Source organism: Planococcus citri, chromosome 1, assembly GCF_950023065.1.
Source record: "Planococcus citri chromosome 1, ihPlaCitr1.1, whole genome shotgun sequence".
Taxonomy (NCBI): domain Eukaryota; kingdom Metazoa; phylum Arthropoda; class Insecta; order Hemiptera; family Pseudococcidae; genus Planococcus; species Planococcus citri.
This window is the reverse complement of record NC_088677.1, coordinates 80191726-80219291: the sequence shown is the minus strand read 5'-3', so window position 1 is coordinate 80219291 and position 27566 is coordinate 80191726. Positions and strand designations below refer to the sequence as shown.

The following is a 27566-nucleotide window of genomic DNA, read 5'->3' as shown; positions in this document are numbered from 1 at the left end:
CAACGAATAACGAATCTTCATCAAAAGTATTACCAAAATTGAAAATCCTTCAAAAATAATTTAAGACACGACGAAACCAAAATTCGAAAAGATGGAACAAATTTTCATAACTTGAACTTGAAATAATATATATTTTTTCATTCTCATGGCAAGACATCGAAAAAAAAGTAGCTATAGCAGCAGCTCACGAATAATAAAATCAATAAAAGTGTATAACAAAATATATACTTCCAAGAAAAAAATGTATAAATTTCAGTTCGATTCGTAACATAATATAACTAATCATAATATGAAATGCATTTCGATGTTTCTCAGAATTCGAATTCTTCGAATATAAAAGTAGAACAGGAAGACTACTCCAATAAAAGGCCTAATATGGAATAATTTCGATTCGAATTCCAAGACAAACGGACTAAAAATATGAACGAGAACGACGAGTATCACAAATAGGCATTCTTGAAAAGAGGCGAAACCATTTCGGGAATAGCACAATCTTCTTCGACTAATCTAGCGACCAGTTTGCCACGATCCCAACAAATTATAGTTGGTACATTGGTCAATTTCAAATGATTATCCATTTTATAATAATTGTTGGGATTTTTCCACCTGAAACAGAAAATCAGTAGAATAAATTGATCGGAAGAATTCAATTTTATGTACTTTGTTGAAGAAAGACCAAAGTGAAGCTCGTGCTTCGATTTCGTTCAACTCGAATCGACATTCTTAGCATTGAAACGATGAATGAAGGATTTCCAAATCCAAATCACGGATAAATAAATTACAAAACATCATTTCAAACGTACTCATCTCGTTGTATGCCAACAAACAGGTAAGCTGAACGTACATTCGGAACGGCTGTGTTTTGAATGGCATCTTCGATCACCGGAAGAGCTTCAAAAAACAAAATTATATCACATAGATCAAGAACTAACCTTTCACATTATCGTTCATACGAGTATAGGCAAATAGAATTAATCACAAACCATTTCTACAGTCTGGACACCAACTTAGCCCATTCTCGTCCAAGGCTCCGCAGAAAACAACCACTATTCGTTGATGAGTTTCAGATAATCGCAGTATTTGACGTACCCATTCGTTATAAGAAGTTGCAGAATAACGTTCGACCATTTTGAATACAGGAATTTGAATTAACTTCAAAATTTATTCGAATACTTGAAACTAAATTTCAAATCGTGTACTTTATCATGACTCTCTTTTCAAAAAAAATGTCGAATCAGTTTGATTGATAAGAACAGCTGATTACCGGTTTTGTTTAAACAAGACAACAACAACCGTTGATTGTTTGAAATTTTTTCAGAAGTGGGCGGTGGCGGAAGGGGCGAAGGTCTATATATTTGTTCGTTTTATGATATTTCCTTTTTATTTAAATATTCAAATTTTATCTATGTACATTGTAAATATTCGATTTCACATGAAAATATCACTTTCATCGCATCGAAAAATATCTTAATAGTTTCCAACAGAATTGTTGCACAAGAAAAGTTCAATCAAAAAATCGTTCATTAACATTTTTATTTTAAAAAAATTTAAATCTTAGGCTTCAATTTTCAACACGTAATACATAACATTCACAATAACTTACCACTTAATCAATAATTTAATACTTTACGATGATTTTAAGGTTAAAATTAAGTATATTGTATCTAACAATTGAAAATTATTACCTACAAAAATGTTGTCGATTATATTTGGTTTCCTTTGATCAAAAAAACAATCAAAATTTGGAATGTAACATTCACGTCATAGCTGAAATAATGAATAAATATGTACGACAATAAAAACATGTAAAAAATACTGTAAAGTAAAAGAGAGCTAACAATCATAAAAAATTCATCAAGAATAATAGAGAGGTAACTGATCATGATGTAAAAAAAAAATCCATTCATATCTCTTTGATACTTGGCATTACTTTAAATTTAATTCTGAAAAAAAGAGAAAAACGAGTAAACAGGAGGCGAATTTTATGAAAAAAAATTTGACATTTGAGTGAAACACTACTGACAGCTACGTTTACGATTGCAATTTGATAAAGCTTTTTTAATAGTTGTCCAATCTTCGAGAATTTCAGAATCTCTCAACATGTATACTATATAAGGTCCGGATACCGTGACAGGTTTGCGACGAGAATTCGACTCCGTTTCTCGATGAATACCTCCTTTAAGATGAGTAATATGCTTCTTGTCTTTAGTTATTTTGCCAGATTTGCCTAAACCTCTTTCAACCATCCATAGATCGGCATTTAGGTCAACGTTATTTCTATCTTCTTCGAGATGTTTGATTTTATCCTTCAATTCATCTTCAATCGAATCGTACAATAGTTCTTTCTCGTTCTATTGGCAAAATTGCGCAAATTTAATAACACAATTGTAATTGTAATTATTTTAATTTCATAATTGCATACCTCGAAATTTTGTTTGGCTGTCAATTCTTCAGCTTCGTACTGATTTTCCAAGTTTTTAATCCTATACTGACGCAAAACACCCGAAACTTCGGATCGAATTCTCATATTTTCCTCTAAATCTGCCAAAGGTTGTAAATACTCTGACGCTTCACCACATTTGATCTCCGTTAATTTCAATGAGATTTGATTCAAACGCTCGTTTATAATGCTACGATAATGGAACGAAAAGTTCAATAATGCAGAAATCGATCGATAGGCACGAATGAATAAATAAATAACTTACATGTCATATAGTTCAACATATTGCTTCTCTAATTCGGCCATCTGTTCGAGACATGTTTGCCTTCGCCTAACATATTCTTCGTCGAGTTCTACAGAACAGAAATCCTAATTACGAACGATTCGAAATATAAGAACAACTTGCCAAAAATAATGTTTACCTGAAGCTTCGTCACTTTCTGAACCTTCAGAAGAATCCCCAGATCCTGAACCAGACTGATCGGATTCTTCAGAATCGCGTTCCATTTCTTCAACATCGCTTTCTTCTTTTTCAGCGACCGGTTCAGGTACTGGGGCTGCTGTGACTGGAACTGGATCTGGAGATTGAACTGGGACTGGTACAGGGTCAGGGACTGAGACTGAGACTGGAGCAGGGGTAGGAGTTGGAGATGGATGTTTTTCTTCTTCATTTTTAGGTTCGTCGGATTCCCTGAGAAAATCCATGATTATTTTTAGGCGAAATCTTGAAATGGGTATACGTGAAAAATGTAACACAAAACACCAGTAAAAACACAACTTACATGATCCCCTGGAACGTTGTCTCAATCACTGGTCTTTCACCAGTTTTACTAGGTTTTTCTGAGAGGAAACCCCAGTTTTTCCTTAGAATTTTTTCAACATTTTCACGAAAAAAAAAAATCTTTAAAACTAATCAAATCAATCGGAAAAACAAACGTAAATATTTACATTTGTTACGGATGTTAAGAAATAACTGGATGACAGATAAAAATAAGACTACGTCATTGGTCACGTGACAAAAATTGAACATTCTGTATGTAGCGCTCCTAGCGTATTTCTTATGAACTGCAATGCGCAGTCCATCGATTACCCGCAAAACTCGTCGGTATTGAGGTTTTGGGAGAAATTGGAATTTTTTGTGTGGAAATGATGCGCCTTTTATCCGTATTTAGTCCGCCATCTTATTAATGTGACGCGTAAGTTGACGATGTGAAAGGTAACAGGCGTTTTATAAAAATTTTAATTCGAATACAATTCATTTTTAACGGTGATCTAGTCAATCGCAACAGTGCCGGAAGAAGTTCATTCGAGCAATTTCCAGCAGAATTGTGTTTCAAACCATCAACCACAAAACACATCTCAATTTGTTCTAAATTTTGTAAGTATTCGCTCTTTAGGTTTTGATAAAATGTTGATTTGATGTCAAGAGGGGGATAATAATTTCATCGATTTTTTTTTTACCCGCCAAACTTTCCTAACAAAAGTATTCCGTGAACTTGAAAAGTTGAAATTTTGAAAATTCCCCTGTGTATTTTCAAATGTGTTATACTCGAGGATCAAATTTAACTTGTAACACTTTTTTTTTCGCAGGAACTCGATTCATATTTCATAGATAGGTACCAGTTGCGCAACTCAATTTATGATTCACGAATCAATACTCTGAGTCCAGCAGATGAGCTAAGGAGGAAAGGAGAACAAAATTCGATTCAATTCCAGCCTAGAACAACAAAACCGTAATTATTTTTCCCGCTATACTCTCGCAGATGTATCGAATTACATGATTTTTTGTAAACTCACCCTTGTAATTTTCGCAGAAAGTCTAAGCTCAAAAGCCATGGCTGCTGACGATATTTATAATTTCGATGTAGATCTCGAAGATGGAGGTATATTTTTAAATACTCATTTATCTGTTTGCCTCGATTACGATGGATAACGAATGTAATAATTTTTTTAGCCGAGAAAAAAGTCACCAAAGGTAAAAGGAAATCGATTCGATTGAGTGATATTGCAGATATCAAAATTAAAAAGGAATTCGGCTGTGATAATTGCGACAGGAGCTTCAATAGTCTATCGGTACTTTTCTTTTTTTCAGTCTTTCGTAACACATTACCCTACTCACGATTATATTAATTTCTTGTCGATCTATTTTACAGGGATTGAAACGTCATAATAAAGTTTGCGAAAAAATCAAAGAAGAACTAGAAGATGCACCTGATGAAACGATGGAAGATGGCAATAACGAACTAATGCAAGACGGTCAGAATAATTCGATGGCGAATGATATTTACATCCTGCCCTCTGGTATGTTTAATCACTGACGAAGAATGAGACATTTTTTTCAACGTTTCTAACGTTAATGTCATTTTCAGGAATTAATATCGATCAAAATAGTACCAAAAATGACGTTGAATTGGGCATGAGCACCTTTATAAACAGTAACGGTATCAACTCGTTTATACAACCTGGAAAATGTGATTGTTGCGGAGAAAACTCTGATACAGCTCATACGGTATTTAAAATTGTTATTAAAATCATCGAAGATTCTATCGAATTAGTCCAAACTAAATTATTTATGTTTAGGAAGGAGAATTCAGCTGCGAAGAATGTATGTATTTGTTCACCAGCGACGCGGCTCGACTACGACATCGCATTCTGATTCACGAAGAAGGAGATACGTACAACTGCAGTAAATGCGATGTGAAATGTCCCGATAAAAAAATGCTACGGTTTCATTTGCGAATCCATAATCCAAGTAATACTTTTTTCTCGGTGTTTGAATATTTTATTAAATTTGACGTATCCTAACACAAATGTTTTTCTGCAGATTTCAAACCTGTCTCGTGTCCCGTTTGTAATAAAGAATTCAGTAGGAAGTATCATTTAGTTCGTCACAATATGCAAACAGGTTGCGATGGCTCGGAAAGACCTACTTTTCCTTGTCAGGTAGATAATTCGAAGCTGTTGCGAAAATCTTCCTTCGTATTTATCTTCGTATAACGTTCGAATCACTTGTTTGATAGGTTTGCCAACGTGTTTTTACAAGAAAAGATAATCTGCGCGAGCATCTTCGTGCCCATGCCGGTCAAACGAAACGTAAACAGAAGTACACATGCGAGTATTGTTCTCAGGAGTTCGCAGGAATGTTCGTGTTGAATCAGCACAAGAAACTTCATTTGGGTACGTACTTGTTTGTAGCTTTATACTAGTCGATTTTTGTTATCTGAAATATCTAACGGAATAATTTCAGGCGATAAGCCGCACGCTTGCGATTTATGCGAGAAGAAGTTCTCAACCAGTGGAGCTTTGAAAAAACATCGCCGTAAGCATACCGGAGAAAGACCCTACGAATGTAAACAGGTAAATAATGCGAATCATTTTACGTGCAGTGTATCTCAAAGGTCCTCTTGATGTAAATTTACGAGTATAATGCAATTTGAGATTACGTACTTCTGGGACCATGATTTAAGGACTTTTGAGACATAGCTGCTGTTTTCAAATCGCGTATAAATTTTACTAACGAAGGTTTATTTTTACGAAATAATAATTTTTTATGTTTTTATATATGCAAGCTTTCATTAAATCTTGTTCGATTCGAGAGGTGGGTAATTTAAGGACTAGTTTTGAATTTACTGTGTTTTCTTTTTTCTTCGTAATTTGCACCTTTTTTTTTTTGGAGTAGTTTAATCTGTGTTCAGTACAGTATCCTGTTGAATTATCGAATTTTCATTATTTTTCTTATTTTTTAATTAATTTTTCGACTTGTTATTTCAGTGCTTCGCCAAGTTTGCGGCCAAAGAAACGCTCAATCGTCATACACGGATCCATACCGGTGTTAAACCGCATACGTGCTTGTTTTGCGGTAAAAGTTTCATTCAAGCTACGCAACTGCGAGCTCATATCTTCCATCATACTGGTAAATATCTCGAGAATATTACAAGCACGTTGATTTAACGAAGACGATTTTTATGCTTGAATTTTTTTGTGAATTGTTTGCAGGAGAGAATGGGTACACTTGCGAACACTGTGGAAAAGCTTTTAATAGGAGGACACGTTTGGATTTGCATATAAAGTTCGTTCACGAAAACGCCAAACCGTTCGATTGTGAGAAATGTGGCAAATCGTTCATTCGTAAAGAAGATTTAGCTCGACATGATGTGCTGCATTCCGGCGTTAAAGGTGATTTTTTTGAATTGCCAATTTTTTTCTCGAATTTTTCAAGTAGAATTAGCTGATTGAGTAATCATAATTTTGAAATATTGACTAATATTTGGTCGTTTTACAGCTCACAAATGTCCAATTTGTGATAAAGGATTCGCTATGAAGTCATCGTTGAAGATACATCTTCTAACTCATACCAAGGTGAGTAGTTGTGAATTTTTTCCCCTTGAGTCCTCGAGAAAAAATTATCTACCCTGCTGTGCCCCCTCTCATGAATTTTTTCTGATGCTTTGTCCAATTTTTTTCAACATTTTGGCAAAAAAATAATTTGAGAATTTGCTCATTTTTTCTACAGGAGCCTCCTCGTTCTTGCGACGAATGTGGTCGCGCGTTCATACGTCAAGATTGCTTGTTACGTCATATGCGAACCAAGCATCGCGAAATGCTCGAAGAAATCATGGCCGAAGCCGAGAAGAAGAAACTGCAAGCTCAGCTTTTGGCAGTCGCCGCAGCCAGCACGAATGACGAAGAAGCCGAAACACCCGAGAACTCTGAATTCCATACGTATCTGCCAGATGACGCTTTGACCGAGTCTATTGGTGAATTGTTAACCATGTTGGTAGACGAAGCTACCCTTAAATCTTTCGGCTGGCCTACTGCTTCGGTTGATAAATTATTGGAAGCCGTGATTAAGTAAGTCATTTTATTTTCACCTCCTCGTTTCGTGTTTTATTAGCAACTGAGTAATTTCACATCGGTTCTGTTTTATTTTTTTAGGAGATGTGGTCATGCTCCGGCCACTCCGGACGACTTACCGTATCCGGACTGTTTGAGGGAGAATGCCAAATTATTATTTACAGTCGTTATCGACGATTCGGCTGTGAAAACGTTGTTGAATAATCAAACCGTCGACGAAGTTATTCTACACGTTTTGAAATTGGCTAAAACGTGATTTACTAAAGTTAATGTGTGGGATACCAAAAGCTCGAAATACGATGTCGGTGTATTAATACTATTTTGTTTTTAGTGTTCACGAATTAACTATCTTTTTATTAATTTTACTCTGCATGGTAATGATTTAATCGAAGTTATGTATCATTTATTACGATTTAAATGAACCTATTATATTTTTAAGTTGATTTATATGTATAATTTGTTTATTAAGTTTTATTGTTATTCGACTTAAATTCTTCCGATATTATTTTTTATGTATTAACGAATTCGCAAGTAATTCTACTTGTTTATCACTCATCGTTTCAGTTATTTTATTTTATGTGATGAATCGTAATAATGTTGTTAGGCATGATGAAGTTCTAGGCAATAGATGAGCTTTTTAATTTTTACTATATTAATGTTCTGAAACGAATTCCATTGTTTTTTTTTCAATCTTTGTTCAAATTTATTTTTTTTATCGGGTGTTTTATTTCATGATACATTTTACGAATTTTTCAATAAAGTTTTAATTTATGTATGCACATTTATAAGAGTAAAATGGTTAAAAAATCGAATAAACATGTTGGTAATATCACGTCTGTTGGTTTTTTTTTTCTTACGTAGATCGTCAAGTTAGCACCATCTTACTTTTCAGCAGAATAATACAACGAATTCGAATATAAGAGTGATTATAATTCAAATAATGAATACGAAACAATGAACAATAATAATAATAGAAAATAGAAATACGATTACGAATAGAAAATACAGCGGAATCGAGTAGGTAGCAAAGAATCACTTACGATGACTTATGGACAAATTTGAAGTACAGAAGGAACCCTAAGATACAAACTTCCATTATAATTATCAATATAAGCAGTAATTTATTGGTAAAAACGTTACGTTGGGCCATTCTCAGTATCTGTTGGGTTCTAGTTAATTCGAAATCTGTGTTCACCAATCTATCTCGAGCTCTGAGGAGCGACTCTCTTTGTGAATCCAACTCTTGTACGATATTAGTACCGATTTCTTCAGTTTCCAGAGCCGTTTGCTGGGTACGATTTAAACATTCGTTGGTTCTTAGAAGAGCAGCTCGACCTTCGAGGACTGTTTTTCTATGAACTTCCTCCATTTTGATGGTCTGTAGAAGGAAAACTGATGAAAAAGGTGTTTCAAATGCTACGATAAGTGAATGAAAAAACAAGACATACCAGAGGAGAGAAGAGTACAGATGAAGATTCAATTCGTCTAGTTTATAGATTCATATGTTTTACTCGAGTTACGACGTTTATTAAAGGGAAATATGCTAAATTTTATACTGGAAACGGAAATTTGTCAGAAAAATGGTGAAAAATTTGTTTTCCTTTTTCTGCTGATAAGATAATGACACATAACGCAGTGTTGGCAAAATCATTGGATAAATATTGTAAGAGGTGAAATTTTTTAAAAAATTTTCTCATAAATTCCTGAAAATTGAAATGAATTTAGATCTAAAAACATGAAAAATAAATACTCTATTCATTTAGAATCTTTTTATCAATTTAAAACTCCTAAATTTAAAGAAAATTCTGAAATAAAAAATTAAAAATTTTGGAATCTCATTTTGTGATTTTTTCAAATCATCAAAATGGTAGTTGGCAACTCTGCAATATAGCGCCCTCTATGTAAAAATTTTATGACGAAAAAAAACAAACAGATAAAACTTGGAAAATTTCGTGGAGAAAATCGAAGTTTTTCAAAAGAAAATTGCAAAATGAGTATATTAATTTTCTCTATAAAGTTTGTATTTGTAATAATCTCGAAAGAAACTCTCGTCTGAATCAAAATAACTCAGTATTCATCTCCTGAAAACATTCTCAGATTCATGTTGGTAAGCTAATTTTTTTCCATCATTGTAAAGGATGATTTTAGGTGTTCGTATTCACCGATTTTACTCAATATGAGGAATAAATTAGGTATTATTGGAGTCATTAAACGACTCGGCGTTGATAAGTTAATTCCTTGTTTTTCATAATTGAAGTCTAGGATCTGCAAGCGAGATCCATTTCTGTTCCATATGTTGCGATTGATGTTTCATTATTTTACATCTCTACTTTGACTAATGATTGAAAATTTTGTATTCCAGAGATATTGATTGACACGAATTACGTATACTCAGTTTTCATCGTTCTGAAAATCTTCTCTGATCGTTTTATATCGTTTTGCAAGACTCGAGATGACTTATCAATTATATCGAAACACAACTCTAGGCAATACTTTGCAAGAAAGCTTGGATGAATTAATAGAGGTACGTTGGGAATCTTTACACTTTTGTATTTGAATTACCATAACGTTTGTTTCTCTGATTGATTGACTTTTACAGTGCGGTCAAATAACTCCACAATTGGCCATAAAAGTTCTCCTGCAGTTCGATAAGACCATCAATAATGCACTGGCAACCAAAGTTAAAACAAGAATCTCGTTCAAAGTACGTGCGAATACAAAATACCACTTCGACGAATTTTATCGAATACCTGTTAATTGTTTTATTCGTTATTAGGCTGGAAAATTGAGCACGTATAGGTTTTGTGATAACGTTTGGACCTTCATGTTGAACGATGTGGAATTCAGAGAGGTTCAAGAGCTAGCCAAAGTTGAAAAAGTCAAAATTGTCGCGTGTGATGGCAAAAGTAAGAATTTCGTTACAGTCATTTCGTATGGAAACCACACACTTGTTCATTTAACTTTTGTTTTCACCTTACAGATATGAATGCCTCGAAATCAAATGCTAACGACGATATCTAACTGCAGTTTTATTACATAGTATTTTTTTCTATTTTTCATAGGTGTGGGAAACTCGATTTTGAGTGCTTTTTTGTGTATTTTGAATTGTGCGATGTATCTAATTTCGAAATGCTTGTATTATTTAATATTGAATTTGTAAAATAACGTGTTTTTTAAAATATATATTATATAGTTTTCATCGTAAAAGCGTGTATTTCATTTTAGAAACGCAATAATAAAATTCCAATTTCTCAGTAACGAGAAGCTCTCAAATCGAACTCGAATTTCGAAAACTTGACAATGAAATGTTAACAAAAGATGGTAACAATCGACTTTATTTTTGAATAACATCAGATTTACTTCTAACAATATGAACAGTAGGCAATAAGTGTTTCCTGCATGGGCATTTTGGCCCCGAAATAAAATCAAATGAGCCGATTCGAGCTTCGCAAAATGGACACTTCAGTTTTCCCTTCTGCCACTCCGCCTGCAAACATATTCATTCACGAACTTTCATTAGAATATGAATTACATTAGGTTGGGTTAAACTTGTCGAATAATGAGTTACCTCGTTTATCATTTCAATAATCCATTCCGGTAGCTCGGTTTCTTGAAGATACCAAACATCTGAAAGTTTCCCGGAACAATCGTAGCTCAGACTGTTGTCAACTTTATCGATTATTTTGCCGTGTACGTCGAGAATAGAAGTATCGGCTTGATTAATTAAAACGTTTCGACATTTTCTACATTTCAAAGAGCTACTCATTATTTAAATAATTCATAATTAATCGTAAAAAAAAGAAGAAAAATGTGTGTTTTATCACATTTTTGCGTGTTTTATCCATCGACCTTTTAGTTAACCAAGACGGCTACTCATACGCAAAATTATCCCACTGGTTATGTCGTCAACTCTGTTGATTTCAAATTAGAAACAAACGCATCTGCGCATGTCTCAGGAAACGTGTGTGTGTATTTGTTGTCCGTGGAGTAATGGTGGAAGTGGGGGTGCTAGGGGTGTTTCCGTTTACTGTTCACAAGCATCAATTCCTGAGACATGCGCAGATGCGTTTGTTTCTAATTTGAAATCCACAGAGTTGGCGACAAAACCAGTACCCTTAGTTTGCATTAGAGTAGTCGTCTAGGTTAACTAAAAGGTCGATGGTTTTATCAGTAGGCTGAAAATTGTAAACAAACAATGTTGCACATTGATGTGAGCAATTTGCCCTGTTTTTCGACGAATTTTTCAATTCAAAAAAGGTTTTTTGACAATTTCAAGTCATAAATCGAGTTTTTCACAATTTTTCATGTTTTTGAAAAATTTTACTTTGCTGTAAATTCTCGAATGACGATAAAATTGAAATTGGAATCGTTTTTCCATTACTCGTAATATTATCACCGTTTGGCAACACTGTTTCGAAATCAAAATAGAGGGAAATGGAAAATCTGAATTTTTTTCGAAATTTTTGCATTTTTAATTGAAAAATTCATGATTTTTCGTCTACTTTTCAGTCATACTTGAGTGATCATTCTGATCAGTGCATAATGAGCCAATTTATGACAAAAAGGAAGTATTTATTTCGTTATTGCAAATGATATTGCATCTTGCTCTCGAGGTATTCGAAGATGAAGTTTGAAATATTCGCCAGCTTCCCATATTTCGAATTTCAAGGCTGATTTTTCTCAAAATAATTTATTTTACTCAAGATGTATCTAAGGAAATTCTTCGTCTTTCAACTTCTCCAATTCTTCGTTCGTTCGAGTATCAAATTACATTATCTATTCATGATAGATATATGGTTCCTATGGTAACAATGTTGACATGTACCTATATCTTCACAATATTAATATGAATCTTTCTTCAAAAAACAATAACACGTGTATTGTGTCGAACAACACTTGAAGGAATATGACAGAAGAAGTTAATTCCTCGTTAATCAAAGAAGTACAAACTGGTCTAGGTAAATACATCAAGAAGCCACCGTTGAATGAAAAATTGCTCAAGAAACCACCATTCCGGTATTTGCACGATCTAATTACATCGGTAAGTGTACAACAAAACTTGGAATAATCGCCAGTGTGGTTTTAATTATATTAGATTTTGTATAATTATATTGCAGATTATACGCGAGACTGGATTTCTCGATGGACTGTATTCAGCTACCGAACTGAGTTCTGAAAACGTTAAAGATAAAGATGCCAAATTAAATTTCCTCGATAAGTTAATCTCGGCTGTTAGTAAGTGTAATGATAGGTATCCGCTGGCACTAATTTACAATTAATTATAGACGAATATTTATAATGAATGATTATTTTTATTTCAGAAAAAGTTACCGGTAAAAATGTAGCTGCTCGTTCTGGTAAAATTATCGCTGGGTTGGAAGTAAATAAAACATTAGAGCTGTTGTTAATTATTGCAAAAGCTATCGAAGATAAAGTAAATTTTTCTTTAAAAAATCTGTTATGCTTTGTCTGTCTCTGAAAAAACACCTTGTTGTAGGTTGACAGTAAATCCATTCTGATCGAAAGTACTGAAAATGGCAACGAAAAGGCTCCTAAATCGGTCAGCATCCCCCTTCATATTACCGATACCGCAACCAAAATTACACTCACGTTGATTCCTTTAATAATTTTCAGATAAAGAAAGACGATAAACCGGAAAAATCTGCCATTCCAAGACCTAAACCGAATACCGAAGTTAAAACATCGAGTAAAACTACCTCATCGAAGAATGATCCCGCTCCTGCCAAAACCAAACCATCATCAAAATCCGATACTCCGAGTTCGAAACCTACTACATCTAAACAAAATTCAGTCAATTCCAAAACTGAAACGAACGTAAAAAGACAGGATACCGAAGGATCGTCTAATATTTCAGATCAACCCGTATCTACTAAAAACTCTACGAAAGAACCATCTAGAGATAAGAGCTTGACTCGTAAAAATAGCGTATCAGATAGAAGCAGCGCCTCTTCTAGGAAAAGTTCGGGTCAAAGTAAATCTTCATCTTTGAGAAAACCATCGTTGAAAGATACTACGAGTAGTAAAAATCTCAATTCCGTTGAAAATGTGATTCAAGAAGAGCACGAGAGTTCTTCGAGGTTTGTTTCAAGTTTACCTGAAGTTATCAACTTACTTCAATTAAACTCTTATAGGTAGGTATGGTATAGTGATTTCGATTGTATTATTTTATAGGCTAAAGGAACCCGAACCTGCGAGTAATGGCAACGTTAACGGAGATATCAAAGAAAATGGGCACCAAAATAATATTCTTAACGACCCAAATGGAAATAAATCCGATCCCGAATCCACTCCGGTGATTAATGATGAGCCTAAAATTAAAACTCCTCCTCAAGATTCTCATTTGACTGATACTATTGCGAATAAAAAGGAAAAATCACCGGTTAACAAGAAGGAAAGTGTACCTGTTCAGAGGCCTGGTTCAGCAAGGCCCGGATCGAGACGTGTTTCTTACAGTAATTAGAATTAATACTGTTGATCGTTTTTTTTCACAAAAAATGAGCTTTAATTGATCGCTATTGTATTATTCGTGTATTTTATAGGTAATTCGCTTCAAAATGGCGAACCGGAAACCGGGTCTTCGAAAGAATCTAAAACCGAAAAGTAATATTCGCAGTGATCAATTATTGACCTTAATATCCTCAATGGTTAGATTTTTTGATGCTAATTTATATTTGATATTTATTACCTACTTTAAATAAAGGAAAACTGATTCGGAAGAACCTCCTTCGATACCTGTCACAAGACCACGTACAGCCACAAGACCTCCAAGTGCTCGACCCGGAGCTCCTCGCATTAGAGACAGGGGAGAAGTTTCAGTAAATGATGAAACAAAGTAACAGCAATAACTTCATCATGAAATCTTCCATCGATGTATTCATGTTTTGTTTTTACTTGTTTAATTTATTTTATTTCAGAACTCCATTGGCAAATATAAATGTAATCGAAGAAGGCAAAGCTGACCAAATTATCGACGAAAAAGATAATTTCATCGTTATAGAATCTGAACAAAGTGTACCTGCTTTGATGGTAATATTCATACAGATTTTGTATCATAGTTTTATCCCCTAACTTCTCCAGCTAGGCAACTTCTTCATCTAATTTCGTTGGTTTTAAATACCTACCTACCCATGTCGAGTCTAGCTCTAGCAAGACTACGATATTTCGTACATGTTTAATTTCTAATCCGAAACCGTAAGCTTTTGTAATCTTTTATTTCGTAGAACGATTCAGACCAGATCAACGATCAAGATCAAGGCCAATTAGTCAACCAAATTCTACAAACGCAAAAAGAACTCAACGAAAGCTTAACCGTAGACGTTTCTCAACATAAACACTCCGAAATTGTAAATACCACACGTCTTCGTGTTATTATGTACTAAAACCTTACCTATCTATTCGTATATTCAGCATTAATTAACCTAGTTACTCGTCAATTGGAATAATTACAGGAGTGGGAAGCTGGTAGACAACGAGAACGAGACATTGTGGGAAAAGAAATAGATAAAATTAGATCCGTCATTCAAACATTAACTAGCGCAGCGAATCCGCTTGGTAAATTATTCGATTTTTTGCAAGAAGACGTCGACGAAATGCAAAGAGAACTTCAGCATTGGAAAAAAATCAACGAAAATTTACAAAAGCAGCAATTAGCTGAAATGAAGTCGGTATATTTATCATTGATACCTACCTATATATTTAGTCCGGTATATGACAATAGGAATAATTGCACCCCCCCCCCCCCCCCCCCGAGATCCACTGAGACAATTTTTTTCAATGGGGACATTTTAAGGAACTTTTTAAAGCAAACTTGCTCAAAAAAAAGTTGGCCTTGCTAACAAAATGGCGGCCATTTTGATTGATAGGTCAGCCGAAGTCGCAGATTTTTGTTTCCAGCATAAGGCTCGCACGAAACGACCTGACAAATCGATTGAAAACGCTTTCAAGTCATTTTAAACAGTTCTGGAGCCTCCAGCAGATTTTTAAAACTTCAAATTTTTTCAAATTTTCGTCAAATAAGGTTGGAAATTCGGAATTTGCGCTGCAATTCAACTTAAACACGTTGTTGAGTTGACTGTTGGTGAGTTTAAGCCTTTTTGGAGCCTCCAGCGACTTTTTGAAAATCAAATTTGGGCCAAAAATTAGAAAAAAAATCAAAATTTTACCAAATTGTCCTTGACAGCTGAAATTTGGGATCTCCTTTATTTTCTACCCGCCAAACCGATCGGAAATGGTTTCAAACCGTTTTGAGCAGTTCTGGAGCCTCCAGCAGATTTTTGAAACTTTGAATTTTTTCAAAATTCATCAAATAAGATTGGAATTTTGAAATTTGCGTTTCAATCCGATTTAAACACGTTATTGAGTTGACTGCTGGTGAGTTTAAGCCATTTTGGAGCCTCCAGCGACTTTTTGAAAATCAAATTTGTGCCGAAAAATCAAAATTTTACCAAATTGACCTAGACAGCTGAAATTTGGGATCTCCTCTATATTTTCTACCCGCCAAACCGATTGGAAACGGTTTCAAACCGTTTTGAGTAGTTCTGGAGCCTCCAGCAGATTTTTTAAACTCGAAATTTCCCTCAAAATTTCATCAAATGAAGTTGGAAATCCGAAATTCACGCTGAATTTCAACTTAAACACGTTATCAAGTTGACTGCTGGTAGGTTTATGTCATTTTGGAGCCTCCAGTGACTTTTTTGAAAATTCTTGCATCTTCCAGTAAATTTTTGAAACATGAAATTTCAGCAAAATTTCAGTTTACACCTTATTTTTGACATTTTAGGTATTCTGAAGTGGATTGCAGGCGATTTCAATCCGTTTTGGAGCCTCCAGCGGATTTTTAAAAACTTTGGTTTCCCAAAAACCAAAAAATATGTCCGAATTTATTTTATCACGTATTGTGCAGGGTAAATTTTGGCATTCCAACTCCATTTGATGAAATTTTGTAGGAATTTCAAGTTTCAAAAATTTACTGGAGGTTCCAGCAAATTCCAAAAAGTCACTGGAGGCTCCAAAACGACTTGGAATATACCCACAATCGACTTCATAGCAAATTTAAATTTGTTTACAGAATGAATTCCGACTTTCCAAGTACATTTAATAAAATTTGTAGAAATTTCAAGTTTCAAAATTCTACTGGAGGCTCGATTAATTTTGAAAAAGTCGCTAGAGGCTCCAAAACGACTCAAAATCCACCTACAGTCGACCTAATAACGTATTGAAATTATTTTCAAAATAAATTTCGGCTTTTTATCTTCATTTGATGAATTTTTCTAGAAATTTCAAGTTTCAAAAATCTGCTGGATGCTCCAGTAACTTCCAAAAAGTCACTGGAGGCTCCAAAATGACTTCAAATATACCCACAATAGACTTCATAGCGAATTGAAATTTGTTTATAGTCCATGTGATGAAATTTGCTGACATTTCAAGTTTAAAAAATTCACTGGAGGTTCAAGTAATTTTCAAAAAGTCGCTGGAGGCTCCAAAACGACTCAAAATCCACCTACAGTCGACTTAATAGCGTATTGAAATTAGTTTGCAGAATAAATTTCGACTTTTGAACTCCATTTGATGAATTTTTCCAGAAATTTCAAGTTTCAAAAATCTGCTGGAGGCTCCAGTAGTTTCTAAAAAGTCACTGAAAGCTCCAAAATGAATTGAAATCTACCTAGAGTTGACTTCGTATCGATTTGAAATTTGTTTACAGACTGAATTTCGGCTATCCAAGTCCATTTGATGAATTTTGTAGATATTTCAAATTTCAAAAATCTACTGGAGGCTCCAAAATGAATTGAAATTCACCTACAGTCGACTTATTCATAGCGTACTGATACTGAAATTAGTTTGCAGAGTGAATTTCGAGTTTATATCTCTATTTGACGATGTTTTGTGGAAATTTCTGCAGTTTTCTAAAATCTACTGGAGGCTCGAGTAATTTTCAAAAAGTCGCTGGAGGCTCCAAAACGACTTGAAATCTACTTGCAGTCGACTTCATAGCAAATTTAAATTTGTTTATTAGAATGAATTTTGGCTTTCCAGGTCCATTAGATGAAATTTCCAGTCTCAAAAATCTATACTGGAGGCTCCAGTAGTTTCTAAAAAGTCGCTGGAGGCTCCAAAATGGCTTAAACTCACCAGCAGACAACTCAATAACGTGTTTAAATTGAATTGCAGCGCAAATTTCACATTTCCAACCTTATTTGATGAAATTTTGAAAAAATTCAAAGTTTCAAAAATCTGCTCGGGGCTCTAGACTTGCTCAAAACGGCTTGAAATCATTTCCAGTCGATCTGGCTGCTCGACAATAGGCCATATCCTGAATTTCAGCTCTATAGGTCAATTTGATAAATTTTTGATTTTTTTTCTCATTTTTGGCCTAGATTTAATTTTTAAAAATTTACCAAAAATCAAAAAAACACACTTCAGCTCTTGAAATTTTGACTTGTGATGAATTCTTGCATGCTCTTTCGGTCTAGCTTTTGTCCATGATCAAGAAATTTCTTTCAAATCTCATGTTGGAAACATGGAAAGCAAAATCTGTGATTTTGGCTCACTTATCAATCAAAATAGCCGCCATTTTGTTCGAAGGTCAATTTTTTATCGACAAGTTTGCTTTAAAATATTCCTTAAAATGCCCTTCCCCCCTTAAGAAAAAATTTCTCCCAGTGGATCGGTGGAGGAGAGAGGTGCAATTTATTCCTATTGTCATGTGCCGGACTATAATTTGTAATGTTTTCTTCTCCCAACCTACTAACGAGTAATTTTTCCTTCGTGATTTAGTACTGGAAAAATGTTCTTGCAGCCTTTACAAAAGCAACTGGAAGATGTTGAAAATAGTATTCAAGAAGAGTACGTACAAATTGCCAATATTAAGGGTACCATTTTGTTGAATGATGAAAAAATCACCAAACTGATTCACGCGATACAAACTCGTACGAAATAATGAAGAGATTGAGATTCACAATGATGGTACGATTCGGTGAAAATTTAAATGAAAATCAACCTGCAGCTGTTTTCTATTAAAATGATTTACTTTCTAATATGAATGATGAATTTCTTCAAATTATGTAGTCTGTGATACCCATCTTTTTAATAGGTAGGTATATTCGCCTCACGACTTTTTTCAAGAGCAAGAACTTTTATCATCTCCATTCACATTTTTTAAAAAATGATTTACGATACTGACGACCTACTCAGAAATTAATTTTAATTGTTTTTTGGTTGAAAATTATCGTTCGAAGTAACACCAATTTGATTTATGACGTTTGCAATGAGATAAGCTTTGTTCATGTTGGGTACCTACTACCTACTGCGAATTTAATTTTTTCACTGGTTCGGTATTGTGACCGTTGAACTCTTATCAACAAATGACCTCAAATATGCTCGAAATTCTTCAGGTGTTCATTTTCTTCGCGTTATAGGTAGCTGTATATTTTCCAAAACCAGAATGAAACATCTGAAATGAGTATAATTCTCATATTCGATGATTTTAGAAACCCCTGTCTCAAATTCGATAAAATTTAATACTCGACGATAATTTTACAATTTTTCGTCGTAAAAATTGAGAGCACGTTGAGTTACAATGTGATAACGATGACAGAAAGTGTGTATACATAACAATATTTTCCTCTACCGGGATCGAGACAATATTTTTTACAGATAAGCTCGTATCTTTCAAGTGTTCAAAAATATTGTACACTCGTTTAATCAATATTTACGTACATTTAATTCAATTTTTATACCCTCGAATACGATCGTCATAAATATTATTGAAAGAAACCAACAATAGAAAAAGTTTGTTTTATTTAAAACATAATAACGATATGTAAGTAAACAAACGAAAAAATTACAAAACTAGATTGATAACAATTCTTTTTTTTTATCCATTTAAAAAAAAGGGTAAATCGCATCGATACGATTAAAGTTTGGCATGATAGGAGAAAAACACGTTTTTCTCCAGCCACATCACAAAACCACGCAGACTGTTGTACTTGCAACAACTCAAACGGCGTTAATAAATTTATATACATAGATACACGATTACGAGATGAATTATGTTTTACATAATAATGTATTATAATATTGCACTCGATCCGTAAATTATTATTATTGCAGCAAAAATATTACACACATTCGAATGAACGAAATACATGAAATGAGAATAAGGAACATCGAATCAAAGGCCCCAGCCTGACTAAATAGTTTGTTCGCATCACAAAAAAAACAACACCAGGAATAATTTACGAATATCAAACAAGCGGAATAATAAACAGTGAAGCTCAACACATCGTAACGGTTAATTTAGCTGCGTAAAAAAAAAAGGCAAGACGGGGGAGGATTCGTTAAAAGTGAGCATGAGAATGAGGGAAAGAGGAGAAGAAGAAGAAAAGGTACACGATAAAATGGTATTAATATTTAACTAATGGCTGTAGCACGTACGGGTAATACGGTGCTCGTGATGGCATTCAACTATAGTTCGAATATTTCTTCTTGTTTTTCTTGCAATCTTTGCAAACTATTGCGTACCGTTTTGCCTTGAGTGACCACTGATGGCATTTCGTACGAATTCACACTGTTGTATTGACGCTGTTGTTGTTGTTGTTGCTGTTTCAATCGAGACATGGCTGGTTTACGTCGCGTCGATGAGCCATTCAGTTCGGAAGCGAATCTGAAACACGACGATAAGTTTCGTTAAACGTTTCACATTTAGAGTAACTTTAAGATAGAATAAAGGTACAGACAGGCTTTTATCTTGAGTGAGTTTAACTTGTTGAGCTTTGTTCGCGATATCGGCATCGATTCGGTTCAGGAAATCGTTATAACTATCTAAATCGTCATCGTTTTTACAACTGGAAGCGGACGAATGAACGGAATCAGCTTTATGTACGCCGTTCGAAACTGGTTTCACGTCATCTATCGATTGATTAAGAAATAAATCCGATTCGGTCGGAGAATCGAATGATGATATCGACGTCGACGGTAACGATTTGCTTTTCATCACCGGAATAAGTAAACTTTCTCTCAAAAATAAACTATCGTTGGCCCATAATTTATTCGCGCGTCTTATTTGTTCAGTCTGCAAGAAAGCAAACACGTTCAGAGTCGTTTTACTTCTAAATTTACAGGACGTACTGGGTGAATTGAATTCTACATACGTACCGTTACTCCGTACTTCAAAGCGATCCCTTGCAATGTGTCTGTATTGGTTACTATATGTTTGATAAACTCGTCCGGTATTTTATTGCAGCTGTTACTCGATGTACTGCCGTATTTTCGTAAACATCTCAAAGAGTCTTTTATCGATTGTCTTTCGTCCATCATGATGTACAACTTGGAGCGATCGTTACATTGCATTGATGAATACGATAATGATCTCGACCTGCGAGATACAACAAAAAACAAGAAACACACAAGGTGATGAGTTGACAACACGTATAACGTCTATTCAAACCCTCGCTTTGTTTGATTTACACGAATAATTTAGTCGCGTAAAGAAACTGTAAATAGTGAGAGAAGAATAATGAATCGCTGATAAGCTTAGGCAATATCAAAAACTTTACACACAGTTTGGTAATCGTATCAGATGAAGCGCATGCGTTCGAGATTTACCTTTGATTGATCAAAGTTATCGACGAATATTTATCACTCGATATTTCACCGATAATTCCTCGCAACGACGTATAATTTAATTAATTAAATCTATTATGTAGCACAGGTAATTTCTCACAATTTTAACAAGGTGGAGCATGTATTTTGATTAGTCCAAATTTTGATAAGATGCCAAAGCAAAAAAAAACAAGATAGGTAAACAAAATAGGTATCATACGCTCGAAGCGCCCTCTTCTGGTTGGCGGTAGTAGCAAAAAAATTGAAATTGAAATCGTTACATGGTAAATACGTGAGAATTACCGGTAATTACCAATAATTACACTGGACGAGGCGTTAGTTTGTCTATTTATCGCGGGATGCGGTGTAATTTGGCGTTTCGTTGTTTGTTTTGTTTTGTTGTCGAGTTTGATGTGTGATTTGTCGGTGTCCAGTGAAAAGAATTAATTACTTTTCATTTGGACGCTGATTAATTAATTAAAAGTTGTACGGATATCGACTTAGTAATCGGTGAAGTCGATTAAGTTTCATCATTCGGATTAGAGGCAAACATGGAGACCTCAATGGGTCCTCCGCAGAATGCTTCGCCACCAGTAGGATTTCCTCATCACCCTCCTGGACCAGTAAGTTATCTTCGATCTACTTTTGATTCATTTATCAATTACTTAAAATATGAGCAATCGACCGAATAATTTCTATGCACGTTTCATTACTCGAAAAGTTAACGAACAAGTAATTTAATAATGGATTCCTTTTTCAGCCAACTGGAAGGCAGGAAAACTTGAATGCTCTTCAACGAGCTATCGATTCGATGGAGGAGAAAGGATTACAAGAAGATCCTAGGTATTCTCAATTGTTGGCGTTACGAGCTCGTCACGAAAATATGGAACCTCCTCGTCAACCTATGCCTCAGGTGAGATTTTTCTATTCGTTGATATCTGCCTAATAGACATTTTTTCGATCCACGCAATTAATATTACGATTTAACTTTCCCCATACAGCAACAAGGACCGCCGATGAATACCGGAAAATACATCTTCACTCCGGATCAACAACAACAACTTCGAGCCCAGATTTTCGCTTATCGAATGTTAGCCAGAAACATGCCCCTGAATCCAGAGCTAAGTTTAGCCATCCAGGGTAAAAAAGTCGAACCTCCTATGGCCATGCAAGGGCCTCCGGTCAACGGCGCACCTCCTGCGCCCTTTCCACCTCAACCACGACCTACAGGTGACTCAGTAAAGATTACGTCTTTTGGTTACATATTTTTCAAAAATCACGTTTTCTAACTTATTTATTTTCCTAGGTCCTGAGGCTGATCCCAATCAACTCGTTAGACCAGTAGAACAACATCCAATTCCGATTCCGATTCAACCAGGTACAGTACCTGTAATGAGCGGTGACCCTTCCGTAGCTGTTAAACCAATGGGTCCGGGTCCTGCTCCGACGCCCATTCCACCTACTCCAACGTTCCAACCAGTTGCCCAGCCTTCTGCAGCACCTACTCCTCCTGTAGCTCCTATTCAGAAACAAATTCGCGTCACTTCGATTCCAAAACCAATCGGGATCGATCCGTTGCAAATTTTACAAGAAAGAGAAAACCGTACAGCGGCCAGAATCGCACTACGGATTGAAGAATTGGATAATTTACCTACAAATATGCCCGAAGATTTAAGAATCAAGGCCGAAATCGAACGCAGGGCTTTGAGAGTGCTCAATTTTCAATGGCAGTTGCGTGCAGAGGTTAGTGGTCGGTGTTTTTAATTCTTTTCGAATGACGGAATACCGATTTAGTCGATGATTTTTTTCAGATTGTTGGCTGCGCTAGACGAGATACTACTCTGGAAACAGCTGTCAACATCAAAGCGTATAAACGTATCAAGAGGCAAGGTTTGCGAGAAGCCAGAGTTACTGAGAAATTGGAGAAACAACAGAGACTCGAAGCTGAGCGTAAAAAAAGACAGAAACATCAAGTGAGTTTTTTTTATCCAAAATCACTATTTAGGTGTATACTTGACAAAAAAAACTCGATTTTATTCATTTTTTTTTTCTATTTATAGGAATACCTAAACACCGTTATACAACAAGGCAAAGATCTTCGAGAGTTCCATCGTAATCATCAAACTAAAATCGCCAAGTTGAATAAAGCGATATTGAATTATCACGCCAATGCCGAACGTGAACAGAAAAAAGAACAGGAAAGAATTGAAAAAGAACGTATGCGTAGACTTATGGCTGAAGATGAAGAAGGTTACAGGTAACATTTTAGTTCTCGATCGATTCGAACTAGATTCGATTCAATATTTCAACATCACTACCTACTTTTTTCCATTCCAGGAAACTTATCGATCAAAAGAAAGATAAACGATTGGCCTTCTTGCTCTCTCAAACCGACGAATATATCGGTAATCTTACCGAGATGGTTAAACAGCATAAAATGGATCAACGCAAAAAACAAGAAGAAGAGGAAAAGAAAGTGAAGAGAGTGAGTTTTCGAATATTCACTAACGCATTATTTTCGACTACGTATTCGAGTATTGATTTCGCTTTATCTGTGTACAGTTGAAAAAGAAACAAAAACTTTTGGAAGCTGAACGTACGAACGATTCTACCGTTCATGTCACCGTCGTGGAAATCGCCACCGGTAAAATGTTGAGAGGAGACGATGCCCCGTTGGCTAGTCAGGTTAATGCTTGGTTAAATTCTCATCCTGGTTGGGAGATCGTCGACGATTCCGACAACGAAGAGGATCAAGATGAAGATAGCATGTCGAAAGATATTACCGAAGATCGAGACGGATTGGACGAAGGCAGAGCCAAAGATGTTATTCGAAAAGCCAAAGCTGAAGATGACGAGTACAAAAATGCTAATGAAGCTAATGAAGAGCATACTTACTACAGGTTTTTAATTCTTCAATTTTTTTTCCAAAGAGAATCGAATTTGTGGTATTAAATGTTGATTTTTTTTCTCTAAATTACAGTATTGCTCATACAGTTCACGAATGTGTGACCGAACAAGCTTCCATTATGCAGAACGGAAAACTAAAAGAATACCAAATCAAGGCTAGCTATTTTTATTGCACGATTAGAAACAAAAACTTAGTACAATTAATAAAAAAAACATTATTTTGTTTAGGGTTTGGAATGGTTGGTATCGTTATACAACAATAATTTGAACGGTATCTTGGCCGATGAGATGGGTCTGGGTAAAACTATCCAAACCATCGCTTTGATCACTTATCTCATGGAAAGGAAGAGCGTCAATGGACCGTTTTTAATCATCGTGCCCTTATCGTAAGTTTTTCAGGACAAATAAAGTGTTATTATCCACAAATTTCTAAAAAAATTACTATATTTTGCAGTACGTTATCAAATTGGGCTGTAGAATTCGAAAAGTGGGCTCCTAGCGTATGCGTAGTGGCATATAAAGGATCACCAATCGCCAGACGTATGTTACAAACTCAAATGAAAGCAGCTAAATTCAACGTACTGTTGACCACTTACGAATACATCATCAAAGATAAATCCATTCTGGCTAAAGTGAGCTAAACATATTTTTTTTAAATTGTTTTCCTGAATACGTCTAACTTCGATTATCTTTCTGCAGATCCAATGGAAACATATGATTATCGACGAAGGTCATCGTATGAAGAATCACCACTGTAAATTGACCCAAGTATTGAATACCTATTACACGGCCACTCATCGATTGCTTTTAACCGGTACTCCTTTGCAAAATAAACTTCCGGAGCTTTGGGCCTTGTTGAATTTCTTATTACCGTCGATTTTCAAATCCGTATCGACTTTCGAGCAGTGGTTCAACGCTCCTTTCGCTACGACCGGTGAAAAGGTTCGAATTATAGATCAATACGCGATGATTGGTGCGCTGAGTTGTAAAACTGAATTGTTTTTCGATTTTAAATAGGTCGAGTTGAACGAAGAAGAAACGATTTTGATTATTCGTCGTTTACACAAAGTATTAAGACCATTCTTGCTTCGAAGATTGAAGAAAGAAGTCGAATCTCAGTTGCCTGATAAAGTCGAGTATATCATTAAATGCGACATGTCCGGATTGCAAAGGGTATTATATAGGTAAGCTTGATTTTCGAAGCTTCTTATGATTAGTCATTCATTGCTAAGTCGGCTCAAATCGGAATTTTTTCCAGACACATGCACAGCAAAGGAGTTCTTCTCACTGATGGTTCTGAAAAAGGTAAACAAGGTACCGGAGGAGTGAAAGCTATGTCAAATACTATCATGCAATTGAGAAAATTATGTAATCATCCGTTCCTTTTCCAACACATCGAAGAAAAATATAACGATCATGTTGGATCGAGCGGTATGGAGAATGGGTAAGAAATAAGGCGATGGAATTTTCAATCTGGTCGAATTTTTAGCACCGCTTGCACTTTTTTTTTTTTTTTTTTTGAGTCAACTCAATTTTCTGATTAAATTCGAATTAATTTACTTCATCTCTGTTTATTTCTAGACCTGATCTGTACCGAGTCTCGGGTAAATTCGAACTACTCGATAGAATCTTACCTAAACTGAAATCGACCGGTCACAGAGTACTGCTGTTTTGTCAAATGACCCAACTATTGACCATCATGGAAGACTACCTGAATTGGCGTAAATTCTCCTATCTACGTTTGGACGGTATGACCAAAGCTGAAGATCGTGGAGATCTATTAAAAAAATTCAACAGCCCTGGCAGCGAATACTTCTTGTTCTTGTTAAGTACCAAAGCCGGAGGTCTCGGTTTAAATCTGCAGACTGCCGATACCGTTATTATATTCGATTCGGATTGGAATCCTCATCAGGTTGGCCTCCTCTCGAAAATAAATGCCCCTTTTTCGATCGAACCAATATAACCTCCGTTGTTTCTTATTTTTAGGATTTACAAGCTCAAGATCGTGCCCATCGTATCGGTCAGAAAAACGAAGTACGTGTGTTACGTTTAATAACCGTGAACTCGGTCGAAGAACGTATCCTGGCTGCAGCTCGTTATAAGTTGAACATGGACGAGAAAGTTATTCAAGCTGGTATGTTCGATCAAAAATCCACCGGATCTGAAAGACAGCAATTTCTGCAGACCATTTTACATCAAGACGATGCCGATGACGAGGTATAATATTCTTTTTATACCAGCTTTTCTTAACTATTCGTGTTGTACGATGCTGAATTTGGAGCGAAATTTTTGATCCTAGGAGGAAAACGAAGTACCAGACGAGGAAACGGTGAATCAAATGATCGCTCGAAGTGAAACCGAATTCGAAACTTTCCAAAAAATGGATCTAGAAAGACGTAGAGAGGATGCTAAGCTCGGCTCGAATCGTAAATCGCGTTTAGTCGAAGAAACCGAATTACCTGATTGGTTGCTCAAAGACGACGATGAGGTAATTTATTCCTCTCTCTCGATGTACCAAGTTTATTCCAGTTTTTTCATGGTTTGGGTTTGGGATTTTAAAACATGTTGAATTTTACAGGTTGAAAAATGGACCGCTGACGAAGATCAAGAAACATTGAATCAAAGTATGGGACGTGGATCAAGAGCTCGTAAAGAAGTTGACTATTCTGACAGTTTGACCGAAAAAGAATGGCGCAAGGTACTGTTTCAGTGTTCGTATTTTCAAATTCGGCGGTGTTGTTGTGGTATTTTATTATTTAATCATTATTTTTCAGGCTATTGGTGACATTTACGACGACGAAGATGATGACGATGACGAAGAGATTAGAACCACATCGAAGAGGGCGACGAGAAAACGAAAGAAACGAGGTTCCATTATCGACGAAGACGATGACGATGATGATCCTTCGGTATCGTATCAGAAAAAGAAACGCTCGGGCTCGGATAAGGTCAACGATGAAACAATGAAAAAACAAATGAGACGTATTATGGATATCGTTATCGATTATAAGAACGAGTAAGTTTGAAACCACCGAGTATTTTTGTTAATCAGTGTAAAAAAATCTCCTAATCTGTTTTTATTCGTCTGTTTGTTTCTTCGCAGAGACGATCGAGTGCTAAGTGAACCGTTTCAAAAACTACCTTCGAAAAAGAAATTCCCAGATTATTACCATACGATTAAGAAACCCATCGATATTAAGAAAATTAATACCAAAATCAACGATGGCAAGGTACTCAATACTGATCGATTGAGCTTTTTAATTCGTTTCGAATTCTACGAAATGCGTTAACTTAATTTTTGTTTCTCTTTTCAGTACTCATCGGTGGATGAATTAGAATATGATTTCATATTGTTGTGCAAAAACGCCCAAAGATATAACGAAGATCAATCGGTAATATTCAACGATTCGGTCGAACTCGAAAAAGTCTTCATGGATGCTAGAAACGAAGTGGAAAACTCTTCTTAATCACTTCGATTTTATTTTATGGAGTAATATTTTTTAATTCTACGCGTAGTGGATCTACAAGACAGCTTTTTTCAAAACACGAATGTTTGTATTTTATAGATTTATTTTTTTTGTATGTATTTTGGTGTATTGAACTGGTTTTCGTGGGTATTCTATTTTAATGTAACGTGTAAGGTTTTAGTTTTTTAATTTTTGTATAGTTTTGCATTTTTTGTTGTATTCGTGTACGCATTAAAGCAAATTCAATTTTATACTGGATTTACTCAATTGAAATA

General features: G+C 35.3%; 9 protein-coding genes across 11 annotated transcripts; 4 read left to right on the top strand and 5 right to left on the bottom strand.

Moving 5' to 3' along the window:
• Positions 1-203: 203 nt before the first annotated feature.
• Positions 204-1300, bottom strand: LOC135836742 (thioredoxin domain-containing protein 17-like). The gene is made up of 3 exons (XM_065351758.1): positions 984-1300; positions 804-891; positions 204-606 (listed from the first exon to the last, which is right to left on the bottom strand). The coding sequence occupies exons 1-3, from the start codon at positions 1126-1128 to the stop codon at positions 441-443; spliced, it is 399 nt and encodes a 132-aa protein (XP_065207830.1). The 5' UTR covers positions 1129-1300; the 3' UTR covers positions 204-440.
• A 216-nt stretch (positions 1301-1516) lies between these two features.
• Positions 1517-3385, bottom strand: LOC135836715 (breast cancer metastasis-suppressor 1-like protein). The gene is made up of 5 exons (XM_065351712.1): positions 3223-3385; positions 2863-3131; positions 2706-2793; positions 2423-2630; positions 1517-2351 (listed from the first exon to the last, which is right to left on the bottom strand). Coding segments are annotated over exons 1-5 (903 nt in total). The 5' UTR covers positions 3225-3385; the 3' UTR covers positions 1517-2015.
• Positions 3386-3532: 147 nt separating this feature from the next.
• su(Hw) (suppressor of Hairy wing) lies at positions 3533-8126 on the top strand. Of its 2 annotated transcripts, XM_065351627.1 has the most exons (16): positions 3533-3636; positions 3717-3818; positions 4031-4173; positions 4255-4323; positions 4395-4513; positions 4594-4741; positions 4810-4949; positions 5021-5192; positions 5265-5383; positions 5461-5617; positions 5688-5797; positions 6212-6353; positions 6437-6616; positions 6723-6799; positions 6954-7291; positions 7376-8126. In XM_065351627.1, the coding sequence occupies exons 4-16, from the start codon at positions 4275-4277 to the stop codon at positions 7548-7550; spliced, it is 1926 nt and encodes a 641-aa protein (XP_065207699.1). In that variant the 5' UTR covers positions 3533-3636; positions 3717-3818; positions 4031-4173; positions 4255-4274; the 3' UTR covers positions 7551-8126. The 2 variants fall into 2 exon arrangements, with proteins under 2 accessions (XP_065207699.1, XP_065207692.1); XM_065351620.1 differs by having other exon boundaries at positions 3567-3818.
• A 204-nt stretch (positions 8127-8330) lies between these two features.
• Vti1b (Vesicle transport through interaction with t-SNAREs 1b) lies at positions 8331-8663 on the bottom strand. Its single transcript, XM_065351272.1, has one exon. The coding sequence runs from the start codon at positions 8661-8663 to the stop codon at positions 8331-8333; it is 333 nt and encodes a 110-aa protein (XP_065207344.1).
• Positions 8664-9212: 549 nt separating this feature from the next.
• On the top strand, positions 9213-10501 carry TfIIA-S (Transcription-factor-IIA-S). Its single transcript, XM_065351478.1, has 5 exons — positions 9213-9401; positions 9657-9818; positions 9894-9998; positions 10071-10200; positions 10275-10501. The coding sequence occupies exons 2-5, from the start codon at positions 9747-9749 to the stop codon at positions 10313-10315; spliced, it is 348 nt and encodes a 115-aa protein (XP_065207550.1). The 5' UTR covers positions 9213-9401; positions 9657-9746; the 3' UTR covers positions 10316-10501.
• A 110-nt stretch (positions 10502-10611) lies between these two features.
• On the bottom strand, positions 10612-11184 carry LOC135836571 (E3 ubiquitin-protein ligase RNF180-like). Its single transcript, XM_065351490.1, has 2 exons — positions 10863-11184; positions 10612-10781 (listed from the first exon to the last, which is right to left on the bottom strand). The coding sequence occupies exons 1-2, from the start codon at positions 11058-11060 to the stop codon at positions 10629-10631; spliced, it is 351 nt and encodes a 116-aa protein (XP_065207562.1). The 5' UTR covers positions 11061-11184; the 3' UTR covers positions 10612-10628.
• A 615-nt stretch (positions 11185-11799) lies between these two features.
• Positions 11800-20325, top strand: IFT54 (intraflagellar transport 54). Its single transcript, XM_065351434.1, has 12 exons — positions 11800-12335; positions 12412-12529; positions 12616-12728; positions 12792-12854; positions 12929-13392; positions 13487-13767; positions 13855-13915; positions 14016-14147; positions 14230-14341; positions 14536-14658; positions 14764-14975; positions 18092-20325. The coding sequence occupies exons 1-12, from the start codon at positions 12201-12203 to the stop codon at positions 18252-18254; spliced, it is 1977 nt and encodes a 658-aa protein (XP_065207506.1). The 5' UTR covers positions 11800-12200; the 3' UTR covers positions 18255-20325.
• Positions 19096-21079, bottom strand: red (LysM peptidoglycan-binding domain-containing protein red). Of its 2 annotated transcripts, none has more exons than XM_065351445.1 (4): positions 20921-21079; positions 20471-20690; positions 20053-20387; positions 19096-19979 (listed from the first exon to the last, which is right to left on the bottom strand). In XM_065351445.1, exons 2-4 carry the CDS (start codon positions 20663-20665, stop codon positions 19781-19783), a joined length of 729 nt encoding a protein of 242 aa, XP_065207517.1. In that variant the 5' UTR covers positions 20666-20690; positions 20921-21079; the 3' UTR covers positions 19096-19780. The 2 variants fall into 2 exon arrangements, with proteins under 2 accessions (XP_065207517.1, XP_065207528.1); XM_065351456.1 differs by lacking the exon at positions 20921-21079 and adding an exon at positions 20876-20893.
• Positions 21080-21305: 226 nt separating this feature from the next.
• LOC135836528 (ATP-dependent helicase brm-like) lies at positions 21306-27542 on the top strand. Its single transcript, XM_065351422.1, has 21 exons — positions 21306-21540; positions 21678-21830; positions 21919-22147; positions 22224-22660; positions 22729-22890; positions 22978-23174; positions 23255-23402; positions 23480-23817; positions 23898-23979; positions 24053-24210; positions 24279-24456; positions 24524-24766; positions 24842-25008; positions 25083-25268; positions 25406-25736; positions 25811-26041; positions 26124-26312; positions 26403-26522; positions 26599-26840; positions 26928-27054; positions 27139-27542. The coding sequence occupies exons 1-21, from the start codon at positions 21469-21471 to the stop codon at positions 27289-27291; spliced, it is 4143 nt and encodes a 1380-aa protein (XP_065207494.1). The 5' UTR covers positions 21306-21468; the 3' UTR covers positions 27292-27542.
• The last annotated feature ends 24 nt before the right edge of the window (positions 27543-27566 follow it).